Source organism: Rhinoraja longicauda, chromosome 22 (assembly GCF_053455715.1).
Source record: "Rhinoraja longicauda isolate Sanriku21f chromosome 22, sRhiLon1.1, whole genome shotgun sequence".
Classification (NCBI taxonomy): domain Eukaryota; kingdom Metazoa; phylum Chordata; class Chondrichthyes; order Rajiformes; family Arhynchobatidae; genus Rhinoraja; species Rhinoraja longicauda.
Genome location: NC_135974.1, coordinates 75,394 through 94,598, shown reverse-complemented (window position 1 = coordinate 94,598; position 19,205 = coordinate 75,394). Strand labels below are relative to the sequence as shown.

At 56.3% G+C, this 19,205-nt stretch overlaps 1 protein-coding gene across 1 annotated transcript in view; it reads right to left on the bottom strand.

Annotated features, from left to right (window-relative positions):
- kcnq2b (potassium voltage-gated channel, KQT-like subfamily, member 2b) overlaps nt 1–3,934 on the bottom strand; it is an 87,932-nt gene extending 83,998 nt beyond the window's left edge. The window contains 1 exon segment of the mRNA XM_078418599.1: nt 3,576–3,934. Coding sequence (XP_078274725.1) covers nt 3,576–3,838 — 263 coding nt within the window. The 5' untranslated portion in view covers nt 3,839–3,934.
- Nucleotides 3,935–19,205: the final 15,271 nt, after the last annotated feature.

Here is a 19,205-nt window from a genome sequence, read left to right as displayed (position 1 = left end):
CCCAGAGGGGGTGATGGTGGGGTCAGGTACTCCCGGGAGGGGACCCCCGTGAGTGGGTGGGAGGTTCCCTAGGGTGGGGAGTAGGGTTACTTCTCCCCAGGGTTATGGGGTGGTATTGGCGTCAGGTCCCCCAGGATGGGGTCATATCTCGTCAGGATGGGGTCTTCCGAGAGGTGGTGGGGAGGGTTCTTCTTCGGGTATGGTCCATCCAGGGGTTGAGCGGGGTCTCCCCATGGTGGGGGTGGGGGGGCCCCCGACAGGACAGGGTCTGTCCCCATGGTGAGTGAGGTGGGGTCTGTCCCCAAGGTGGGGGCGGGGTCTGTACCCAGGGTGGGGTGGGAATCTGTCCCCAGGGTGGGGTGGGGGTCTGTACCCAGGGTGGGGTGGGGGCGGGTCTGTACCCAGGGTGGGGGCGGGGTCTGTACCCAGGGTGGGGTGGGGGTCTGTCCCCAGGGTGGGGTGGGGGTCTGTCCCCAGGGTGGGGGCTGGGTCTGTACCCAGGGTGGGGTGGGTCTGTCCCCAGGTTGGGGGCGGGGTCTGTCCCCAGGGTGGGGGCGGGGTCTGTCCCCAGGGTGGGGGCGGGATCTGTATCCAGGGTGGGGGCGGGGTCTGTCCCCAGGGTGGGGGCGGGATCTGTCCCCAGGGTGGGGGCGGGGTCTGTCCCCAGGGTGGGGGCGGGGTCTGTCCCCAGGGTGGGGGCGGGGTCTGTCCCCAGGGTGGGGGCGGGGTCTGTCCCCAGGGTGGGGGCGGGGTGGGGTGTGTCTGTCCCCAGGGTGGGGGCGGGGTCTGTCCCCAGGGTGGGGGCGGGGTCTGTCCCCAGGGTGGGGGCGGGGTCTGTCCCCAGGGTGGGGGCGGGGTCTGTCCCCAGGGTGGGGTGGGGTGTGTCTGTCCCCAGGGTGGGGGCGGGGTCTGTCCCCAGGGTGGGGGCGGGGTCTGTCCCCAGGGTGGGGGCGGGGTCTGTCCCCAGGGTGGGGGCGGGGTCTGTCCCCAGGGTGGGGGCGGGGTCTGTCCCCAGGTTGGGGGCGGGATCTGTCCCCAGGGTGGGGGCTGGGTCTGTCCCCAGGGTGGGGGCGGGGTCTGTCCCCAGGGTGGGGGCGGGATCTGTCCCCAGGGTGGGGGTGGGGGTCTGTCCCCAGGGTGGGGGCGGGGTCTGTACCCAGGGTGGGGGCGGGGTCTGTCCCCAGGGTGGGGGCGGGGTCTGTCCCCAGGGTGGGGGCGGGATCTGTCCCCAGGGTGGGGTGGGGTGTGTCTGTCCCCAGGTTGGGGGCGGGGTCTGTCCCCAGGTTGGGGGCGGGGTCTGTCCCCAGGGTTGGGGGCGGGGTCTGTCCCCAGGTTGGGGGCGGGGTCTGTCCCCAGGGTGGGGGCGGGATCTGTCCCCAGGGTGGGGGCGGGGTCTGTACCCAGGGTGGGGTGGGGGTCTGTCCCCAGGGTGGGGGCGGGGTCTGTACCCAGGGTGGGGGCGGGGTCTGTCCCAAGGGTGGGGGCGGGGTCTGTACCCAGGGTGGGGGCGGGGTCTGTCCCCAGGGTGGGGGCGGGGTCTGTCCCCAGGTTGGGGGCGGGGTCTGTCCCCAGGGTGGGGGCGGGGTCTGTCCCCAGGGTGGGGGCGGGGTCTGTCCCCAGGGTGGGGGCGGGGTCTGTACCCAGGGTGGGGGCGGGGTCTGTCCCCAGGGTGGGGGCGGGGTCTGTCCCCAGGTGGGGGCAGGGGTCTGTCCTCAGGGTGGGGGTGGGGTCTGTACCCAGGGTGGGGGCGGGGTCTGTCCCCAGGGTGGGGGCGGGGTCTGTCCCCAGGGTGGGGGCGGGGTCTGTCCTCAGGTTGGGGGCGGGGTCTGTCCCCAGGGTGGGGGCGGGGTCTGTCCCCAGGGTGGGGGCGGGGTCTGTACCCAGGGTGGGGGCGGGGTCTGTCCCCAGGGTGGGGGCGGGGTCTGTCCCCAGGTGGGGGCAGGGGTCTGTCCTCAGGGTGGGGGTGGGGTCTGTACCCAGGGTGGGGGCGGGGTCTGTCCCCAGGGTGGGGGCGGGGTCTGTCCTCAGGTTGGGGGCGGGGTCTGTACTCACACATAGGCGTGGTAGACGAATGCCCAGCCGCGGGGAATCAGACCCCCAGGGGTGAGGTGGGGTCAAACACCCCAGCAGCTTTGGAGGTAAGATGATTCCCCCCACCCAGAGGGGGTGATGGTGGGGTCAGGTACTCCCGGGAGGGGACCCCCGTGAGTGGGTGGGAGGTTCCCTAGGGTGGGGAGTAGGGTTACTTCTCCCCAGGGTTATGGGGTGGTATTGGCGTCAGGTCCCCCAGGATGGGGTCATATCTCGTCAGGATGGGGTCTTCCGAGAGGTGGTGGGGAGGGTTCTTCTTCGGGTATGGTCCATCCAGGGGTTGAGCGGGGTCTCCCCATGGTGGGGGTGGGGGGGCCCCCGACAGGACAGGGTCTGTCCCCATGGTGAGTGAGGTGGGGTCTGTCCCCAAGGTGGGGGCGGGGTCTGTACCCAGGGTGGGGTGGGAATCTGTCCCCAGGGTGGGGTGGGGGTCTGTACCCAGGGTGGGGTGGGGGCGGGTCTGTACCCAGGGTGGGGGCGGGGTCTGTACCCAGGGTGGGGTGGGGGTCTGTCCCCAGGGTGGGGTGGGGGTCTGTCCCCAGGGTGGGGGCTGGGTCTGTACCCAGGGTGGGGTGGGTCTGTCCCCAGGTTGGGGGCGGGGTCTGTCCCCAGGGTGGGGGCGGGGTCTGTCCCCAGGGTGGGGGCGGGATCTGTATCCAGGGTGGGGGCGGGGTCTGTCCCCAGGGTGGGGGCGGGATCTGTCCCCAGGGTGGGGGCGGGGTCTGTCCCCAGGGTGGGGGCGGGGTCTGTCCCCAGGGTGGGGGCGGGGTCTGTCCCCAGGGTGGGGGCGGGGTCTGTCCCCAGGGTGGGGGCGGGGTGTGTCTGTCCCCAGGGTGGGGGCGGGGTCTGTCCCCAGGGTGGGGGCGGGGTCTGTCCCCAGGGTGGGGGCGGGGTGTGTCTGTCCCCAGGGTGGGGGCGGGGTCTGTCCCCAGGGTGGGGGCGGGGTCTGTCCCCAGGGTGGGGGCGGGGTCTGTCCCCAGGGTGGGGGCGGGGTCTGTCCCCAGGGTGGGGTGGGGTGTGTCTGTCCCCAGGGTGGGGGCGGGGTCTGTCCCCAGGGTGGGGGCGGGGTCTGTCCCCAGGGTGGGGGCGGGGTCTGTCCCCAGGGTGGGGGCGGGGTCTGTCCCCAGGGTGGGGGCGGGGTCTGTCCCCAGGGTGGGGGCGGGGTCTGTCCCCAGGGTGGGGGCGGGGTCTGTCCCCAGGGTGGGGGCGGGGTCTGTCCCCAGGGTGGGGGCGGGGTCTGTCCCCAGGGTGGGGGTGGGGTCTGTCCCCAGGGTGGGGGTGGGGTCTGTACCCAGGGTGGGGGCGGGGTCTGTCCCCAGGGTGGGGGCGGGGTCTGTCCCCAGGGTGGGGGCGGGGTCTGTCCCCAGGGTGGGGGCGGGGTCTGTCCCCAGGGTGGGGGCGGGGTCTGTCCCCAGGGTGGGGGCGGGGTCTGTCCCCAGGGTGGGGGCGGGGTCTGTCCCCAGGGTGGGGGAGTATGTACTCACACATAGGCGTGGTAGACGAATGCCCAGCCGCGGGGCCGCTCCAGCACGTTGTACATGAAGTTCTGCAGGTGGCGGTAGCAGACGTGCCGCCGGGTGCGGGGCCTGCGGGCGGCCGAGCGGCCTGCGATCAGCAGCGCCCCGTCCCGGGAGCAGGCGGGCTCGGCGCCCTCCACACCCACGAAGCCCACCCGCAGCCTCCTGACGGCCGGCCCGTCTCCCTCGCCGCCCGCTGCCGCCTCCCTCCGCTTCCCTTTCTGCACCATGATCGCGGCCGCTCAGCCCATCGCCCGGGATCATTCCGTGCGGCCGCCCATGCCCATGGGCCGGAGTAGCGGCGCTCCCTCCCTCAGCGTCGGGGCTGCAAACAATGGCGGCGCCGCCGGGGGCGCGCGCACACCAACGGCCGCTGCACCTGCGCTGCGCAGCGCGCGCCGCTCCCCTTAACCCCCTCCCCGCCGCCGCTCGGCCCGCCCGCCCGCGCCCAGCCCCCTCCCCGCCGCCGCTCGGCCCGCCCGCCCGCGCCCAGCCCCCTCCCCGCCGCCGCTCGGCCCGCCCGCCCGCGCCCAGCCCCCTCCCCGCCGCCGCTCGGCCCACCCGCCCGCGCCCAGCCCCCTCCCCGCCGCCGCTCGGCCCGCCCGCCCGCGCCCAGCCCCCTCCCCGCCGCCGCTCGGCCCGCCCGCCCGCCGCCGCTCCCCTTAACCCCCTCCGCGCCCAGCCCCCTCCCCGCTCGGCCCGCCCGCCCGCGCCCAGCCCCTTAGCGCAAGGAAGGTAAAGACCAGTCCAATGCTCACCACTTAGGTTAATAGTAGAGTAGGACTACTCTCTAGCTGGTTGCTGGTTGGTTGGTTGGTTGTTACCTGATTACAGCTGGGAAGAAACTCCCTGAATGTGGAAGTGTGCATTTTCACACTTCTGTACTTTTTGCCCGATGCCTCTGCTATTACACTCATCTACTCGAGTGCGCAGCATAAGAACAGGCCCCTCAGGCCACTCCCATCCCTCTACACTGCCTCTGTGCAATCCCACTTTCACATCTACTCAACAGTACACCACATGAAGGCCTTCAGGCCACCACCACCCCTCCACATTGCTTGTACGTTATCACACTTTGGCATCCACTCATCTACTCAATGATACAGCACAAGAACAGGCCCTTCAGCCCACAATATTTATGCCGCAATGAAGGCATTGGACTTGGTCCCGGGACTGGTGCACCACAATGCTGAGGACTATATTCCGCACTCTGTATCTTCCCCTTTGCTCGAACGTCATAGCACATGGTTACACAGCATGGAAACAGGTCCTTCACCCCAACTCATCCATGCCCACAAAATGCCCCATCTATGCTAGTCCTATTCCGTTCCCTCCATATCCATGTGCCTATCTAAAAACTACTTAAACACCACCCTCGTATCTACCACCACCCCCGGCAGCACATTCCAGGCACTCACCACCCGCTGTGTAAAACAACTTGCTGCACACATCTCCTTTAAACTTTGCCCCCCTCACATTAAAGCTCTGCCCTGTCTTTGATATTTCTACCCTGAGAAAAAGCTTCTGACAGTCTACCCTATCTATGCCTCTCATTATTTTGTAAACTTCTATCAGATGTTTCCTCAACCTCTGCCACTCCAAAGAAAACAATCCAAGCTTGTCCAACCTCTCTTCACAGCTAATATCCTCTAATCCAAGCAGCATTCTGGTAAATCGCTTCTGCACCCTTCCAAAGCTTACACATCCTTCTTGTAATGGGTTGACCAGAACTGCATGCAGTACTCCAAATCCTCCACCAATCACCCGTTCACACTAGCTCAATGTTAGCCCACTTTCCAATCCACTCCCTACACACTAGGAGTGATTTACTGATACAATTAACCTACAAACCCGCACGTCTTTAGGATTTGGGAGGACCCGCAGTGATCGGGTGCGTCCTGTTGGTGGCAGCGGCCTGAAGAAGGTGCCGTGTCCAGGAGCTACAACGTGAGCCACAACAACAGCCTCGTCAAGGAATGTAAAGAAGGGTTCACTGGTGCACCTTGTGAGTCGGGTGTGGCACCAGTAGCCACGGCTCTAAGCAGAGGGGAAGCGATGTGGAAAGGATGTTTCCATTGGGAGAGTCTAGGACCAGAGGTCATAGCCTCAGAATTAAAGGGCACTCTTTTAGAAAGGTGAGGGAGGAACTTCTTTCGTCAGAGGGTAGTTAATCTGTGCAACTCATTGCCACAGAGGGCTGTGGAGGCCGTCAGTGGATATTTTTAAGGCAGAATTAGACAAATTCATGATTAGAATGGATGTCAGAGGTATGGGGAGAAGGCAGGAAAATGGGATTAGGAGGCAGAGATCAGCCATGATTGGATGGCGGAGTCGACTCGATGGGCCGAATGGCCTAATCCTACTCCTATAGCTTGTGAAACTGGAGCACCTGGAGGAAACCCAAGCAGTCACAGGAAGAAAGTGCAAACTCCGTACGGACAGCACCTGAAATCAGGATCGAATCTGGGTCTCAAGGCAGTAACTCTACCGCTGCTCCACTGTGGAGTTTGGAAAAGTGAGAGGAAGCTTGACTGAAACATGAAAGATTCTGCCAGGTCTGGCCAGGCTGGATGTGGAGAGGAAGTTTCAATGTATTTGCACTCTGACTACTCACTGTAGTGGAGTGCTGACTGGAGAGTTTGTGTGCAGTTCTCTGCAGTGTGATCTGATATCTAGCAACCAGGCTGTGACCCACTTAGCCACACTCCACACTCATCTGTGCTATCTATATACATCCAACCTTTGTTCCACTAGACTTTAAAATGCACAGTTTTTGCTCACTGTGTCTTTGGGATCTTTTGCCATGTTAGTTTAGTTTTAGTTTAGTTTATTGTCATGTGCACCAGAGGTACAATGAAAAGCTTTTGCATGCTATCCAGTCTGCGGAAAGACTATACATGATTACAATTGAGCCATCCACAGATACAGGATAAAGGGAGTAATGTGAAGAATGTTTAGTACAAGACAAAGTCCAGTAATATCTGATTAGAGATAGTACGACGGTCTCCAATGAGGTAGATAGTAGCTCAACACTTCTCTCTAGTCGGAGATCATATATCATATATCATATCATATATATACAGCCGGAAACAGGCCTTTTCGGCCCACCAAGTCCGTGCCGCCCAGCGATCCCCGCACATTAACACTATCCTACACCCACTAGGGACAATTTTTACATTTACCCAGCCAATTAACCTACATACCTGTACGTCTTTGGAGTGTGGGAGGAAACCGATGATCTCGGAGAAAACCCACGCAGGTCACAGGGAGAACGTACAAACTCCTTACAGTGCAGCACCCGTAGTCAGGATCGAACCTGAGTCTCCGGCGCTGCATTCGCTGTAAAGCAGCAACTCTACCGCTGCGCTACCGTGCATATGGTTAATATGCCAGATAACAGCTGGGATGAAACTGCTTCTGAATCTGGAGGTGTACATATTCACAATTCAGTGCCTCTTCCCTGATGCGAGAGGGGAGAAGACCGAGTGGCCAGGTTGCGACTCATCCTTGATTATGCTGCTGGCCTTGCGGAGGCAGTGTGAGGTATAAATGGAGTCAATGGAAAGGAGGATGGTTTGTGTGATGGTCTTCATGTTTCATTGTGTGGTGTGATGGTAACAGTGGGTGTTAGCTTGTGCCCCTGTGGTACTGGTGATCGCACCTCACTGTGCTGACCAGTGGCAATGGCCAAAACCACCAAGGCAAGACTCGGTATGGAACATAGAACAGTACAGCAAAGGAACACATCTTTCAGCCCAACATGATGCCAGGTTAAACAAATCTCTGCCTGCTCATGATGAGAGGGGATCTCTCATCATGATATAATTTTATTAAATTAAAAAAGGACTGGACAAGCTAGATGCAGGAAAAATGTTCCCAATGTTGGGCGAGTCCAGAACCAGGGGTGACAGTCTTAGAATAAAGGGGAGGCCATTTAAAATTGAGGTGAGAAGGAACTTTTTCACCCAGAGAATTGTGAATTTGTGGAATTCTCTGCCACAGAGGGCATTGGACGCCATATACATTAATGACTTGGATGAAGGGATTAAAAGTACCATTAGCAAATTTGCAGATGATACAAAGCTGGGTGGTAGTGTCAACTGTGAGGAAGATGCTATGAGGTTGCAGGGTGACTTGGACAGGTTGTGTGAGTGGGCGGATGCATGGCAGATGCAGTTTAATGTGGATAAGTGTGAGGTTATCCACTTTGGTGGTAAGAATGGGAAGGCAGAGTATTATCTGAATGGTGTCAAGTAAGGAAAAGGGGACGTACAACGAGATCTGGGTGTCCTAGTGCACAGGCACTGAAAGGAAGCATGCAGGTACAGCAGGCAGTGAAGAAAGCCATTGGAATGTTGGCCTTCATAACAAGAGGAGTTGAGTATAGGAGCAAAGAGGTCCTTCTGCAGTATAAGAAAATAACTGCAGATGCTGGTACAAATCGATTTATTCACAAAATGCTGGAGTAACTCAGCAGGTCAGGCAGCATCTCGGGAGAGAAGGAATGGGTGACGTTTCGGGTCCTTCTGCAGTTGTACAGGGCCCTAGTGAGAGCTCACCTGGAGTACTGTGTGCAGTTTTTGTCTCCAAATTTGAGGAAGGATATTCTTGCTATTGAGGGCATGTAGCGTAGGTTTACTAGGTTAATTCCCGGAATGGCGGGACTGTCATATGTTGAAAGACTGGAGCGACTAAGCTTGTATACACTGGAATTTAGAAGGATGAGAGGAGATCTCATCAAAACATATAAGATTATTAAGAGGCAGGAAACATGTTCCCAATGTTGGGGGAGTCCAGAACAAGGGGCCACAGTTTAAGAATAAGAGGTAGGCCATTTAGAACTGAGATGAGGAAAAACTTTTTCAGTCAGAGAGTTGTGAATCTGTGGAATTCTCTACCTCAGATGTCTCTCATAATTTTATAAACCTAACAGGTCTCCCCTGAGCTTCTGGTGTTTCAAAGAAAACAATCCAATCTCACCTTGTAGCTGAAACCCTCTAATCCAGACAGCATTCTGGTAAACCTCCTCTGCACACATCCTTCCTGTAATGGGGCGAGCAGAACAGCATGCTGTACTCTGAATGTAGCCTGACCAAAGTCTTATAGTGCTGCTATGGTTGCATGTGGAGTCACAAGAGATTGCACATGCTGGGATCTGAGCAAAAGCAAACTGCTGGAGCAACTCTGTGGGTCAGGAAGCATCTGTGAAGTGTACTGACTGTCCATTCCCTCCACTGGTGCTGCCTGACATAACATATAACATATAACAACTACAGCATGGAAGCAGGCCTGTCCGGCCCTACCAGTCCACGCCGACCATTCTCCCTGACCTAGTCTCATCTACCTGCACTCAGACCATAACCCTCTAATCCCCTCCTATCCATATACCTATCCAATTTACTCTTAAATAATAAAATCGAGCCAGCCTCCACCACTTCCACCGGAAGCCCATTCCATACAGCCACAACCCTCTGAGTAAAGAAGTTCCCCCTCATGTTACCCCTAAACCTTTGTCCCTCAATTCTGAAGCTATGTCCCCTTGTTGGAATCTTCCCCACTCTCAAAGGGAAAAGCCTACCCACGTCAACTCTGTCCGTCCCTCTCAAAATTTTAAAAACCTCTATCAAGTCCCCCCTCAACCTTCTACGCTCCAAAGAATAAAGACCCAACCTGTTCAACCTCTCTCTGTAGCCTAAGTGCTGAAACCCAGGCAACATTCTAGTAAATCTCCTCTGTACCCTCTCCATTTTGTCGACATCCTTCCTATAATTTGGCGACCAGAACTGCACACCATACTCCAGATTCGGCCTCACCAATGCCCTGTACAATTTTAACATTACACCCCAACTTCTATACTCGATGCTCTGATTTATAAAGGCAAGCATACCAAACGCCTTCTTCACCACCCTATCCACATGAGATTCCACCTTCAGGGAACAATGCACAGTTATTCCCAGATCCCTCTGTTCCACTGCATTCCTCAATTCCCTACCATTTACCCTGTACGTCCTATTTTGATTTGATTTGTCCTACCAAAATGCAGCACCTCACACTTATCAGCATTAAACTCCATCTGCCATCTTTCAGCCCACCCTTCCAAAAGGCCCAAGTCTCTCTGTAGACTTTGAAAATCTACCTCACTATCAACTACACCACCTATCTTAGTATCATCTGCATATTTACTAATCCAATTTGCCACACCATCATCCAGATCATTAATGTAAATGACAAACAACAGTGGACCCAACACAGATCCTTGGGGTACTCCACTAGACACTGGCCTCCAACCTGACATACAATTGTCAACCGTTACCCTCTGGTATCTCCCATTCAGCCATTGTTGAATCCATCTTGCAACCTCACTATTAATACCCAACGATTTAACCTTCTTAATCAACCTTCCATGTGGAACCTTGTCAAATGCCTTACTGAAGTCCATATAGACAACATCCACAGCCTTGCCCTTATCAATTTCCCTGGTAATCTCTTCAAAAAATTCAAGAAGATTAGTCAAACATGACCTTCCAGGCACAAATCCATGTTGACTGTTTCTAATCAGGCCTTGATTATCCAAATAATTATATATATTGTCCCTAAGTATCTTTTCCATTAATTTTCCCACCACAGACGTCAAACTAATAGGTCTATAATTGGACGCTGTTCCTCCGGCACTTGTAATTTGCTCAGTTTCTTCTCAGCTGTCATCAGGCAACTGAACCATCCTATCAACAACTAGCGAGCAGGCCTGAACTATCAACAACTAGAGAGCAGGCCTGAACTATCAACAACTAGAGAGCAGGCCTGAACTATCAACAACTAGAGAGCAGGCCTGAACTATCAACAACTAGAGAGCAGGCCTGAACTATCAACAACTAGAGAGCAGGCCTGAACTATCAACAACTAGAGAGCAGGCCTGAACTATCAACAACTAGAGAGCAGGCCTGAACTATCAACAACTAGCGAGCGGGCCTGAACTACCATCTGCCTCATTGAAGATCCTTGGATTTTCTTTAATTGGACTTTACTAGACTTTATCTTGCACTAAATCATGTATTGTCTTTCCGCTGTCTGGATAGCATACAACAAAAAACTTTTCACTGTACACGTGCCAATAAACGACACCAAACTAAACACAACTAATGGATTGGATATGGCCTGGGTAGCTGACAAGGGTGATTTTTAAGAAAATGGACAATTCAGAACATATTTGGTCAGATTCAGTCCATCTATCTCATGCCTGTACCTGCATTAAAATGCATCCAATCTGAAATAGCCCACACAAAATCAGCTCCCAACCTCTGCCCCATAGTGGTGATTTATCTAGTCTGAAGAAGGGACCCGACCAGAAACATCACCTGTCCATTGCCTGACGTTAAGTTCCTCCAGCAATTTGTGTTTTGTTCAAGATTCTAGCATCTGCAGTTCCTTGTGTCTCAAAAAATGTTCTCTAAACAGCTTGCTCTGAGACTGATGATGACTGTATTTAGGGGTATAAGAAAATAACTGCAGATGCTGGTACAAATCGAAGGTATTTATTCACAAAATGCTGGAGTAACTCAGCAGGTCAGGCAGCATCTCGGAAGAGAAGGAATGGGTGACGTTTCGGGTCGAGACCCTTCTTCAGACTGATGTCAGGGGGGCGGGACAAAGGAAGGATATAACATATATAACATATAACAACTACAGCATGGAAACAGGCCTGTCCGGCCCTACCAGTCCACGCCGACCATTCTCCCTGACCTAGTCTCATCTACCTGCACTCAGACCATAACCCTCCAATCCCCTCCTATCCATATACCTATCCAATTTACTCTTAAATAATAAAATCGAGCCAGCCTCCACCAATTCCACCGGAAGCCCATTCCATACAGCCACAACCCTCTGAGTAAAGAAGTTCCCCCTCATGTTACCCCTAAACCTTTGTCCCTCAATTCTGAAGCTATGTCCCCTTGTTGGAATCTTCCCCACTCTCAAAGGGAAAAGCCTACCCACGTCAACTCTGTCCGTCCCTCTCAAAATTTTAAAAACCTCTATCAAGTCCCCCCTCAACCTTCTACGCTCCAAAGAATAAAGACCCAACCTGTTCAACCTCTCTCTGTAGCCTAAGTGCTGAAACCCAGGCAACATTCTAGTAAATCTCCTCTGTACCCTCTCCATTTTGTCGACATCCTTCCTATAATTTGGCGACCAGAACTGCACACCATACTCCAGATTCGGCCTCACCAATGCCCTGTACAATTTTAACATTACACCCCAACTTCTATACTCGATGCTCTGATTTATAAAGGCAAGCATACCAAACGCCTTCTTCACCACCCTATCCACATGAGATTCCACCTTCAGGGAACAATGCACAGTTATTCCCAGATCCCTCTGTTCCACTGCATTCCTCAATTCCCTACCATTTACCCTGTACGTCCTATTTTGATTTGATTTGTCCTACCAAAATGCAGCACCTCACACTTATCAGCATTAAACTCCATCTGCCATCTTTCAGCCCACCCTTCCAAAAGGCCCAAGTCTCTCTGTAGACTTTGAAAATCTACCTCACTATCAACTACACCACCTATCTTAGTATCATCTGCATATTTACTAATCCAATTTGCCACACCATCATCCAGATCATTAATGTAAATGACAAACAACAGTGGACCCAACACAGATCCTTGGGGTACTCCACTAGACACTGGCCTCCAACCTGACATACAATTGTCAACCGTTACCCTCTGGTATCTCCCATTCAGCCATTGTTGAATCCATCTTGCAACCTCACTATTAATACCCAACGATTTAACCTTCTTAATCAACCTTCCATGTGGAACCTTGTCAAATGCCTTACTGAAGTCCATATAGACAACATCCACAGCCTTGCCCTTATCAATTTCCCTGGTAATCTCTTCAAAAAATTCAAGAAGATTAGTCAAACATGACCTTCCAGGCACAAATCCATGTTGACTGTTTCTAATCAGGCCTTGATTATCCAAATAATTATATATATTGTCCCTAAGTATCTTTTCCATTAATTTTCCCACCACAGACGTCAAACTAATAGGTCTATAATTGGACGCTGTTCCTCCGGCACTTGTAATTTGCTCAGTTTCTTCTCAGCTGTCATCAGGCAACTGAACCATCCTATCAACAACTAGCGAGCAGGCCTGAACTATCAACAACTAGAGAGCAGGCCTGAACTATCAACAACTAGAGAGCAGGCCTGAACTATCAACAACTAGAGAGCAGGCCTGAACTATCAACAACTAGAGAGCAGGCCTGAACTATCAACAACTAGAGAGCAGGCCTGAACTATCAACAACTAGAGAGCAGGCCTGAACTATCAACAACTAGAGAGCAGGCCTGAACTATCAACAACTAGCGAGCGGGCCTGAACTACCATCTGCCTCATTGAAGATCCTTGGATTTTCTTTAATTGGACTTTACTAGACTTTATCTTGCACTAAATCATGTATTGTCTTTCCGCTGTCTGGATAGCATACAACAAAAAACTTTTCACTGTACACGTGCCAATAAACGACACCAAACTAAACACAACTAATGGATTGGATATGGCCTGGGTAGCTGACAAGGGTGATTTTTAAGAAAATGGACAATTCAGAACATATTTGGTCAGATTCAGTCCATCTATCTCATGCCTGTACCTGCATTAAAATGCATCCAATCTGAAATAGCCCACACAAAATCAGCTCCCAACCTCTGCCCCATAGTGGTGATTTATCTAGTCTGAAGAAGGGACCCGACCAGAAACATCACCTGTCCATTGCCTGACGTTAAGTTCCTCCAGCAATTTGTGTTTTGTTCAAGATTCTAGCATCTGCAGTTCCTTGTGTCTCAAAAAATGTTCTCTAAACAGCTTGCTCTGAGACTGATGATGACTGTATTTAGGGGTATAAGAAAATAACTGCAGATGCTGGTACAAATCGAAGGTATTTATTCACAAAATGCTGGAGTAACTCAGCAGGTCAGGCAGCATCTCGGAAGAGAAGGAATGGGTGACGTTTCGGGTCGAGACCCTTCTTCAGACTGATGTCAGGGGGGCGGGACAAAGGAAGGATATAACATATATAACATATAACAACTACAGCATGGAAACAGGCCTGTCCGGCCCTACCAGTCCACGCCGACCATTCTCCCTGACCTAGTCTCATCTACCTGCACTCAGACCATAACCCTCCAATCCCCTCCTATCCATATACCTATCCAATTTACTCTTAAATAATAAAATCGAGCCAGCCTCCACCAATTCCACCGGAAGCCCATTCCATACAGCCACAACCCTCTGAGTAAAGAAGTTCCCCCTCATGTTACCCCTAAACCTTTGTCCCTCAATTCTGAAGCTATGTCCCCTTGTTGGAATCTTCCCCACTCTCAAAGGGAAAAGCCTACCCACGTCAACTCTGTCCGTCCCTCTCAAAATTTTAAAAACCTCTATCAAGTCCCCCCTCAACCTTCTACGCTCCAAAGAATAAAGACCCAACCTGTTCAACCTCTCTCTGTAGCCTAAGTGCTGAAACCCAGGCAACATTCTAGTAAATCTCCTCTGTACCCTCTCCATTTTGTCGACATCCTTCCTATAATTTGGCGACCAGAACTGCACACCATACTCCAGATTCGGCCTCACCAATGCCCTGTACAATTTCAACATTACATCCCAACTTCTATACTCGATGCTCTGATTTATAAAGGCAAGCATACCAAACGCCTTCTTCACCACCCTATCCACATGAGATTCCACCTTCAGGGAACAATGCACAGTTATTCCCAGATCCCTCTGTTCCACTGCATTCCTCAATTCCCTACCATTTACCCTGTACGTCCTATTTTGATTTGATTTGTCCTACCAAAATGCAGCACCTCACACTTATCATCTTTCAGCCCACCCTTCCAAAAGGCGGATATAGGTGGAGACAGGAAGATAGAGGGAGATCTGGGAAGGGGAGGGGAAGAGAGGGACAGAGGAACTATCTAAAGTTGGAGAAGTCGATGTTCATACCACTGGGCTGCAAACTGCCCAGGCAAAATATGAGGTGCTGTTCCTCCAATTTCCGGTGGGCCTCACTATGGCACTGGAGGAGGCCCATGACAGAAAGGTCAGACTGGGAATGGTAGAAGGAGTTGAAGTGCTCGGCCACCGGAACACCAGTTTGGCCAACATGGACCGAGCACAGGTGTTGAGCGAAGCGATCGCCGAGCCTGCGCTTGGTTTCGCCAATGTAAATAAGTTGACATCTGGAGCAGCGGATGCAATAGATGAGGTTGGAGGAGGTGCAGGTGAACCTCTGTCTCACCTGGAAAGACTGTTTGGGTCCTTGGATGGAGTTGAGGGTGGAGGTAAAGGGACAGGTATTGCTTCTCGTGCGGTTGCAGGGGAAGGTGCCCGGGGTGGTTTGGGTAGGAAGGGACGACTGGACCAGGGAGTAATGGAGGGAACGGTCTCTGCGGAACGCAGAGAGGGGGGGGGGGGGGGATGGGAAGATATGGCCAGTGGTGGGGTCCCGTTGTAGGTGCCGGAAATGTTGGTGGATGATTTGTTGGATCCGCTGGCTGGTGGGGTGGAAGGTGAGAACGAGGGGGATTCTGTCCTTGTTGCGAGTGGGGGGAGGGGGAGCAAGAGCGGAGCTGCGGGATGTAGAAGAGACCCTAGTGAGAGCCTCATCTATAATGGAGGAGGGGAAGCCCCGTTTCCTGAAGAATGAGGACGTCTCTGACGCCCTAGTGTGAAACACCTCATCCCGGGCGCAGATGTGTATTTAGGGGGAATGCCGAGTTTAACTTAGATATACAGCATGGAAACAGACCTATCAACCATCCATCACCCATTCATACTAGCTTTATGTTATCGCACTTTCTCATCCATGCCCTACACACCTGAAACCAACGTGGGAACACCTCACCACAAGCGCCATTTACGGAATGTGGAAGGAAACCGGAGCACAGGGAGGTAACCCACACGGTTACAAGGAAAACATTCAAACTCCGCACAGACAGCAGCCTCCGTCAGGATTGAACCTGGGTCCCTGTGAGGCAGCAGCTCCACCAAATTAGCTGTTGGTGCTTCCCTATTACAGCAGTAAGTGAAATTAATTGTAAAATACTTTGGTTTTGCTGCAAGTAAGAATTTCTTGTTCCATTTCAGTACTTATACAGATGGGCCACTGAAAGCATTTTATCGGGGTGCATCACAGCATGGTTTAGGGATAGCTCCAACCAAGACCGCAAAAAAGTGCAGATATGTGTAGACACAGCCCAGACCATCACGCCAAACAACCTCCATTCCATCGCCTCCATCTACACTTCGCGCTGCCTTGGCAAGGCCAGAAGCATAATTAAGGACCAGTCTCACCCCGGTCACTACCTCTTCTCCCCTCTCCCATTGGGCAAGAGGTACAGAAGTGTGAAAATGCATACCTCCAGATTCAGGGACAGTTTCTTCCCAGCTGTTATCAGGCAATTGAACCGTCCTCTCACCAACTGCCTCTGCAGGGTCAGCCAGAGCTCCCTGGGTGTGCCGAGACCATTGGCCACTGTGCCACAGCTGGTGTTGCGATCAGGCTTTGACCTGCCCTTCCCCAAAGACTCTTTACATATATAAAGTTTCAAGTGTTTTAATGAAGTCTTACACTGCAGAGCAGAATGATGCAGCTCGGATCCTGTTCCTGGACTCAAGGGGGAGGGCGAGCAATTAAGGAGGAGAGATGCACTCCCACAGCGCGGCGCTCCCTCACCCCCCCTCCCACAGCGCGGCGCTCCCTCACCGCCACTCCCACAGCGCGGCGCTCCCTCACCCCCCCTCCCACAGCGCGGCGCTCCCTCACCCCCCCCTCCCACAGCGCGGCGCTCCCTCACCGCCACTCCCACAGCGCGGCGCTCCCTCACCCCCCCTCCCACAGCGCGGCGCTCCCTCACCCCCCCCTCCCACAGCGCGGCGCGCCCTCACCGCCCCTCCCACAGCGCGGCGCTCCCTCACCCCCCCTCCCACAGCGCGGCGCTCCCTCACCCCCCCCTCCCACAGCGCGGCGCTCCCTCACCGCCCCTCCCACAGCGCGGCGCTCCCTCACCCCCCCCTCCCACAGCGCGGCGCTCCCTCACCCCCCCCTCCCACAGCGCGGCGCTCCCTCACCCCCCCCTCCCACAGCGCGGCGCTCCTTCACCGCCCCTCCCACAGCGCGGCGCTCCCTCACCGCCCCTCCCCCACAGGACGGCGCTCCCTCACCCCACCCCCTCCCACAGCGCGGCGTTCCCTCACCGCCCCTCCCACAGTGCGGCGCTCCCTCACCCCACCCCCTCCCACAGCGCGGCGCTCCCTCACCCCACCCCCTCCCACAGCGCGGCGCTCCCTCACCGCCCCTCCCCCACAGCGCGGCGCTCCCTCACCCCACCCCCTCCCACAGCGCGGCGCTCCCTCACCCCACCCCCTCCCACAGCGCGGCGCTCCCTCACCCCCCCCTCCCACAGCGCGGCGCTCCCTCACCCCTCCCTCCCACAGCGCGGCGTTCCCTCACCCCACCCCCTCCCACAGCGCGGCGCTCCCTCACCCCCCCTCCCACAGGACGGCGTTCCCTCACCGCCCCTCCCACAGCGCGGCGCTCCCTCACCCCACCCCCTCCCACAGCGCGGCGTTCCCTCACCACCCCTCCCCCACAGGATGGCGTTCCCTCACCCCACCCCCTCCCACAGCGCGGCGCTCCCTCACCGCCCCTCCCCCACAGGACGGCGCTCCCTCACCCCACCCCCTCCCACAGCGCGGCGCTCCCTCACCGCCCCTCCCCCACAGGACGGCGTACCCTCACCCCACCCCCTCCCACAGCGCGGCGCTCCCTCACCGCCCCTCCCACAGCGCGGCGCTCCCTCACCCCCCCCCCCCACAGCGCGGCGTTCTCTCACCCCACCCCCTCCCACAGCGCGGCGCTCCCTCACCCCCCCCTCCCACAGCGCGGCGTTCCCTTACCGCCACTCCCACAGCGCGGCGCTCCCTCACCGCCCCTCCCACAGCGCGGCGCTCCCTCACCCCACCCCCTCCCACAGCGCGGCGCTCCCTCACCCCACCCCCTCCCACAGCGCGGCGCTCCCTCACCGCCCCTCCCCCACAGGACGGCGATCCCTCACCCCACCCCCTCCCACAGCGCGCCGTTCCCTCACCCCCCCCCCCACAGCGCGGCGTTCCCTCACCCCCCCCCCCCCACAGCGCGGCGTTCTCTCACCCCACCCCCTCCCACAGCGCGGCGCTCCCTCACCCCCCCCTCCCACAGGACGGCGTTCCCTCACCGCCCCCCCCACAGGACGGCGCTCCCTCACCCCACCCCCTCCCACAGCGCGGCGCTCCCTCACCGCCCCTCCCCCACAGGACGGCGTACCCTCACCCCACCCTCTCCCACAGCGCGGCGCTCCCTCACCCCCCCCTCCCACAGCGCGGCGTTCCCTCACCGCCCCTCCCACAGCGTGGCGCTCCCTCACCGCCCCTCCCACAGCGCGGCGCTCCCTCACCCCACCCCCTCCCACAGCGCGGCGCTCCCTCACCGCCCCTCCCCCACAGGACGGCGTTCCCTCACCCCACCCCCTCCCACAGCGCGGCGTTCCCTCACCCCCCCCCCCACAGCGCGGCGTTCTCTCACCCCACCCCCTCCCACAGTGCGGCGCTCTCTCACCCCACCCCCTCCCACAGCGCGGTGCTCCCTCACCCCACCCCCTCCCACAGCGCGGCGCTCCCTCACCCCACCCCCTCCCACAGCACGGCGCTCCCTCACCCCACCCCCTCCCACATCGCGGTGCTCCCTCACCCCCCCCCCCCCCCACAGCCTTCTCTCTTCCAGCTTGGTCCCCACCACCTCAATGCCCCACAATACCACAATCTAAAGGAGTGTCTCGATCCGAAGCTTCATCTATCCATGTTCTGCAGAGATGCTTTAGTTTAGGAAGGTACATACTTGTTAAAAATGCTGGTACATACTTGTTAAAGAAAACTTTAGAACACATCACAAAGATCTGGCAAGACAATCAAGACTTTATTTAAAAGCGGCAAACACAGTGATCACTGATAGCATTCTAGGAGACTGCTCAATGATCAAAAATTCCTCTGCTCCTTAAATACAGACGTTCCTTTTGATGTTCTGTTTTCCATAGTAAGCATCTTAGGAATTCTCCTTCTTCCCAAATGGTTTTCCAATACTCACAGACCATTCACCTCCGGAAAACACAGAACAGTAAACACAGCCAAATGTTACCCCCATCAGATAAGCAAATGTCCTGTTATCCTTTCCATCTTATTTTATTGTTTTATGATTGCCATTTGTCCTTTGACAACAAAGAACAGAATCTGACGATGGCCGAAGACCGGAGTCGGGCCGTCTCGCCCCACAGGCCTCTCAGGGGACTGCGGTGAAGCCGGGTGGCGAGGCCTGTCTGGGCCGAAGGGGCCTCAGCGGTGGTGACGATGGGATCCTCAGCGGCGGCAGTGGGAGACTCGACGGTGGCAGCGATGGGAGCCTCAGTGGCGGCAACAGGAGACTCAGCGACAGCAAGACGAGCCTCGGCGACGGCAGCGGGAGCCTCGACGGCAGTGGGGCCTCGCGATCGATGAGCGTGGAG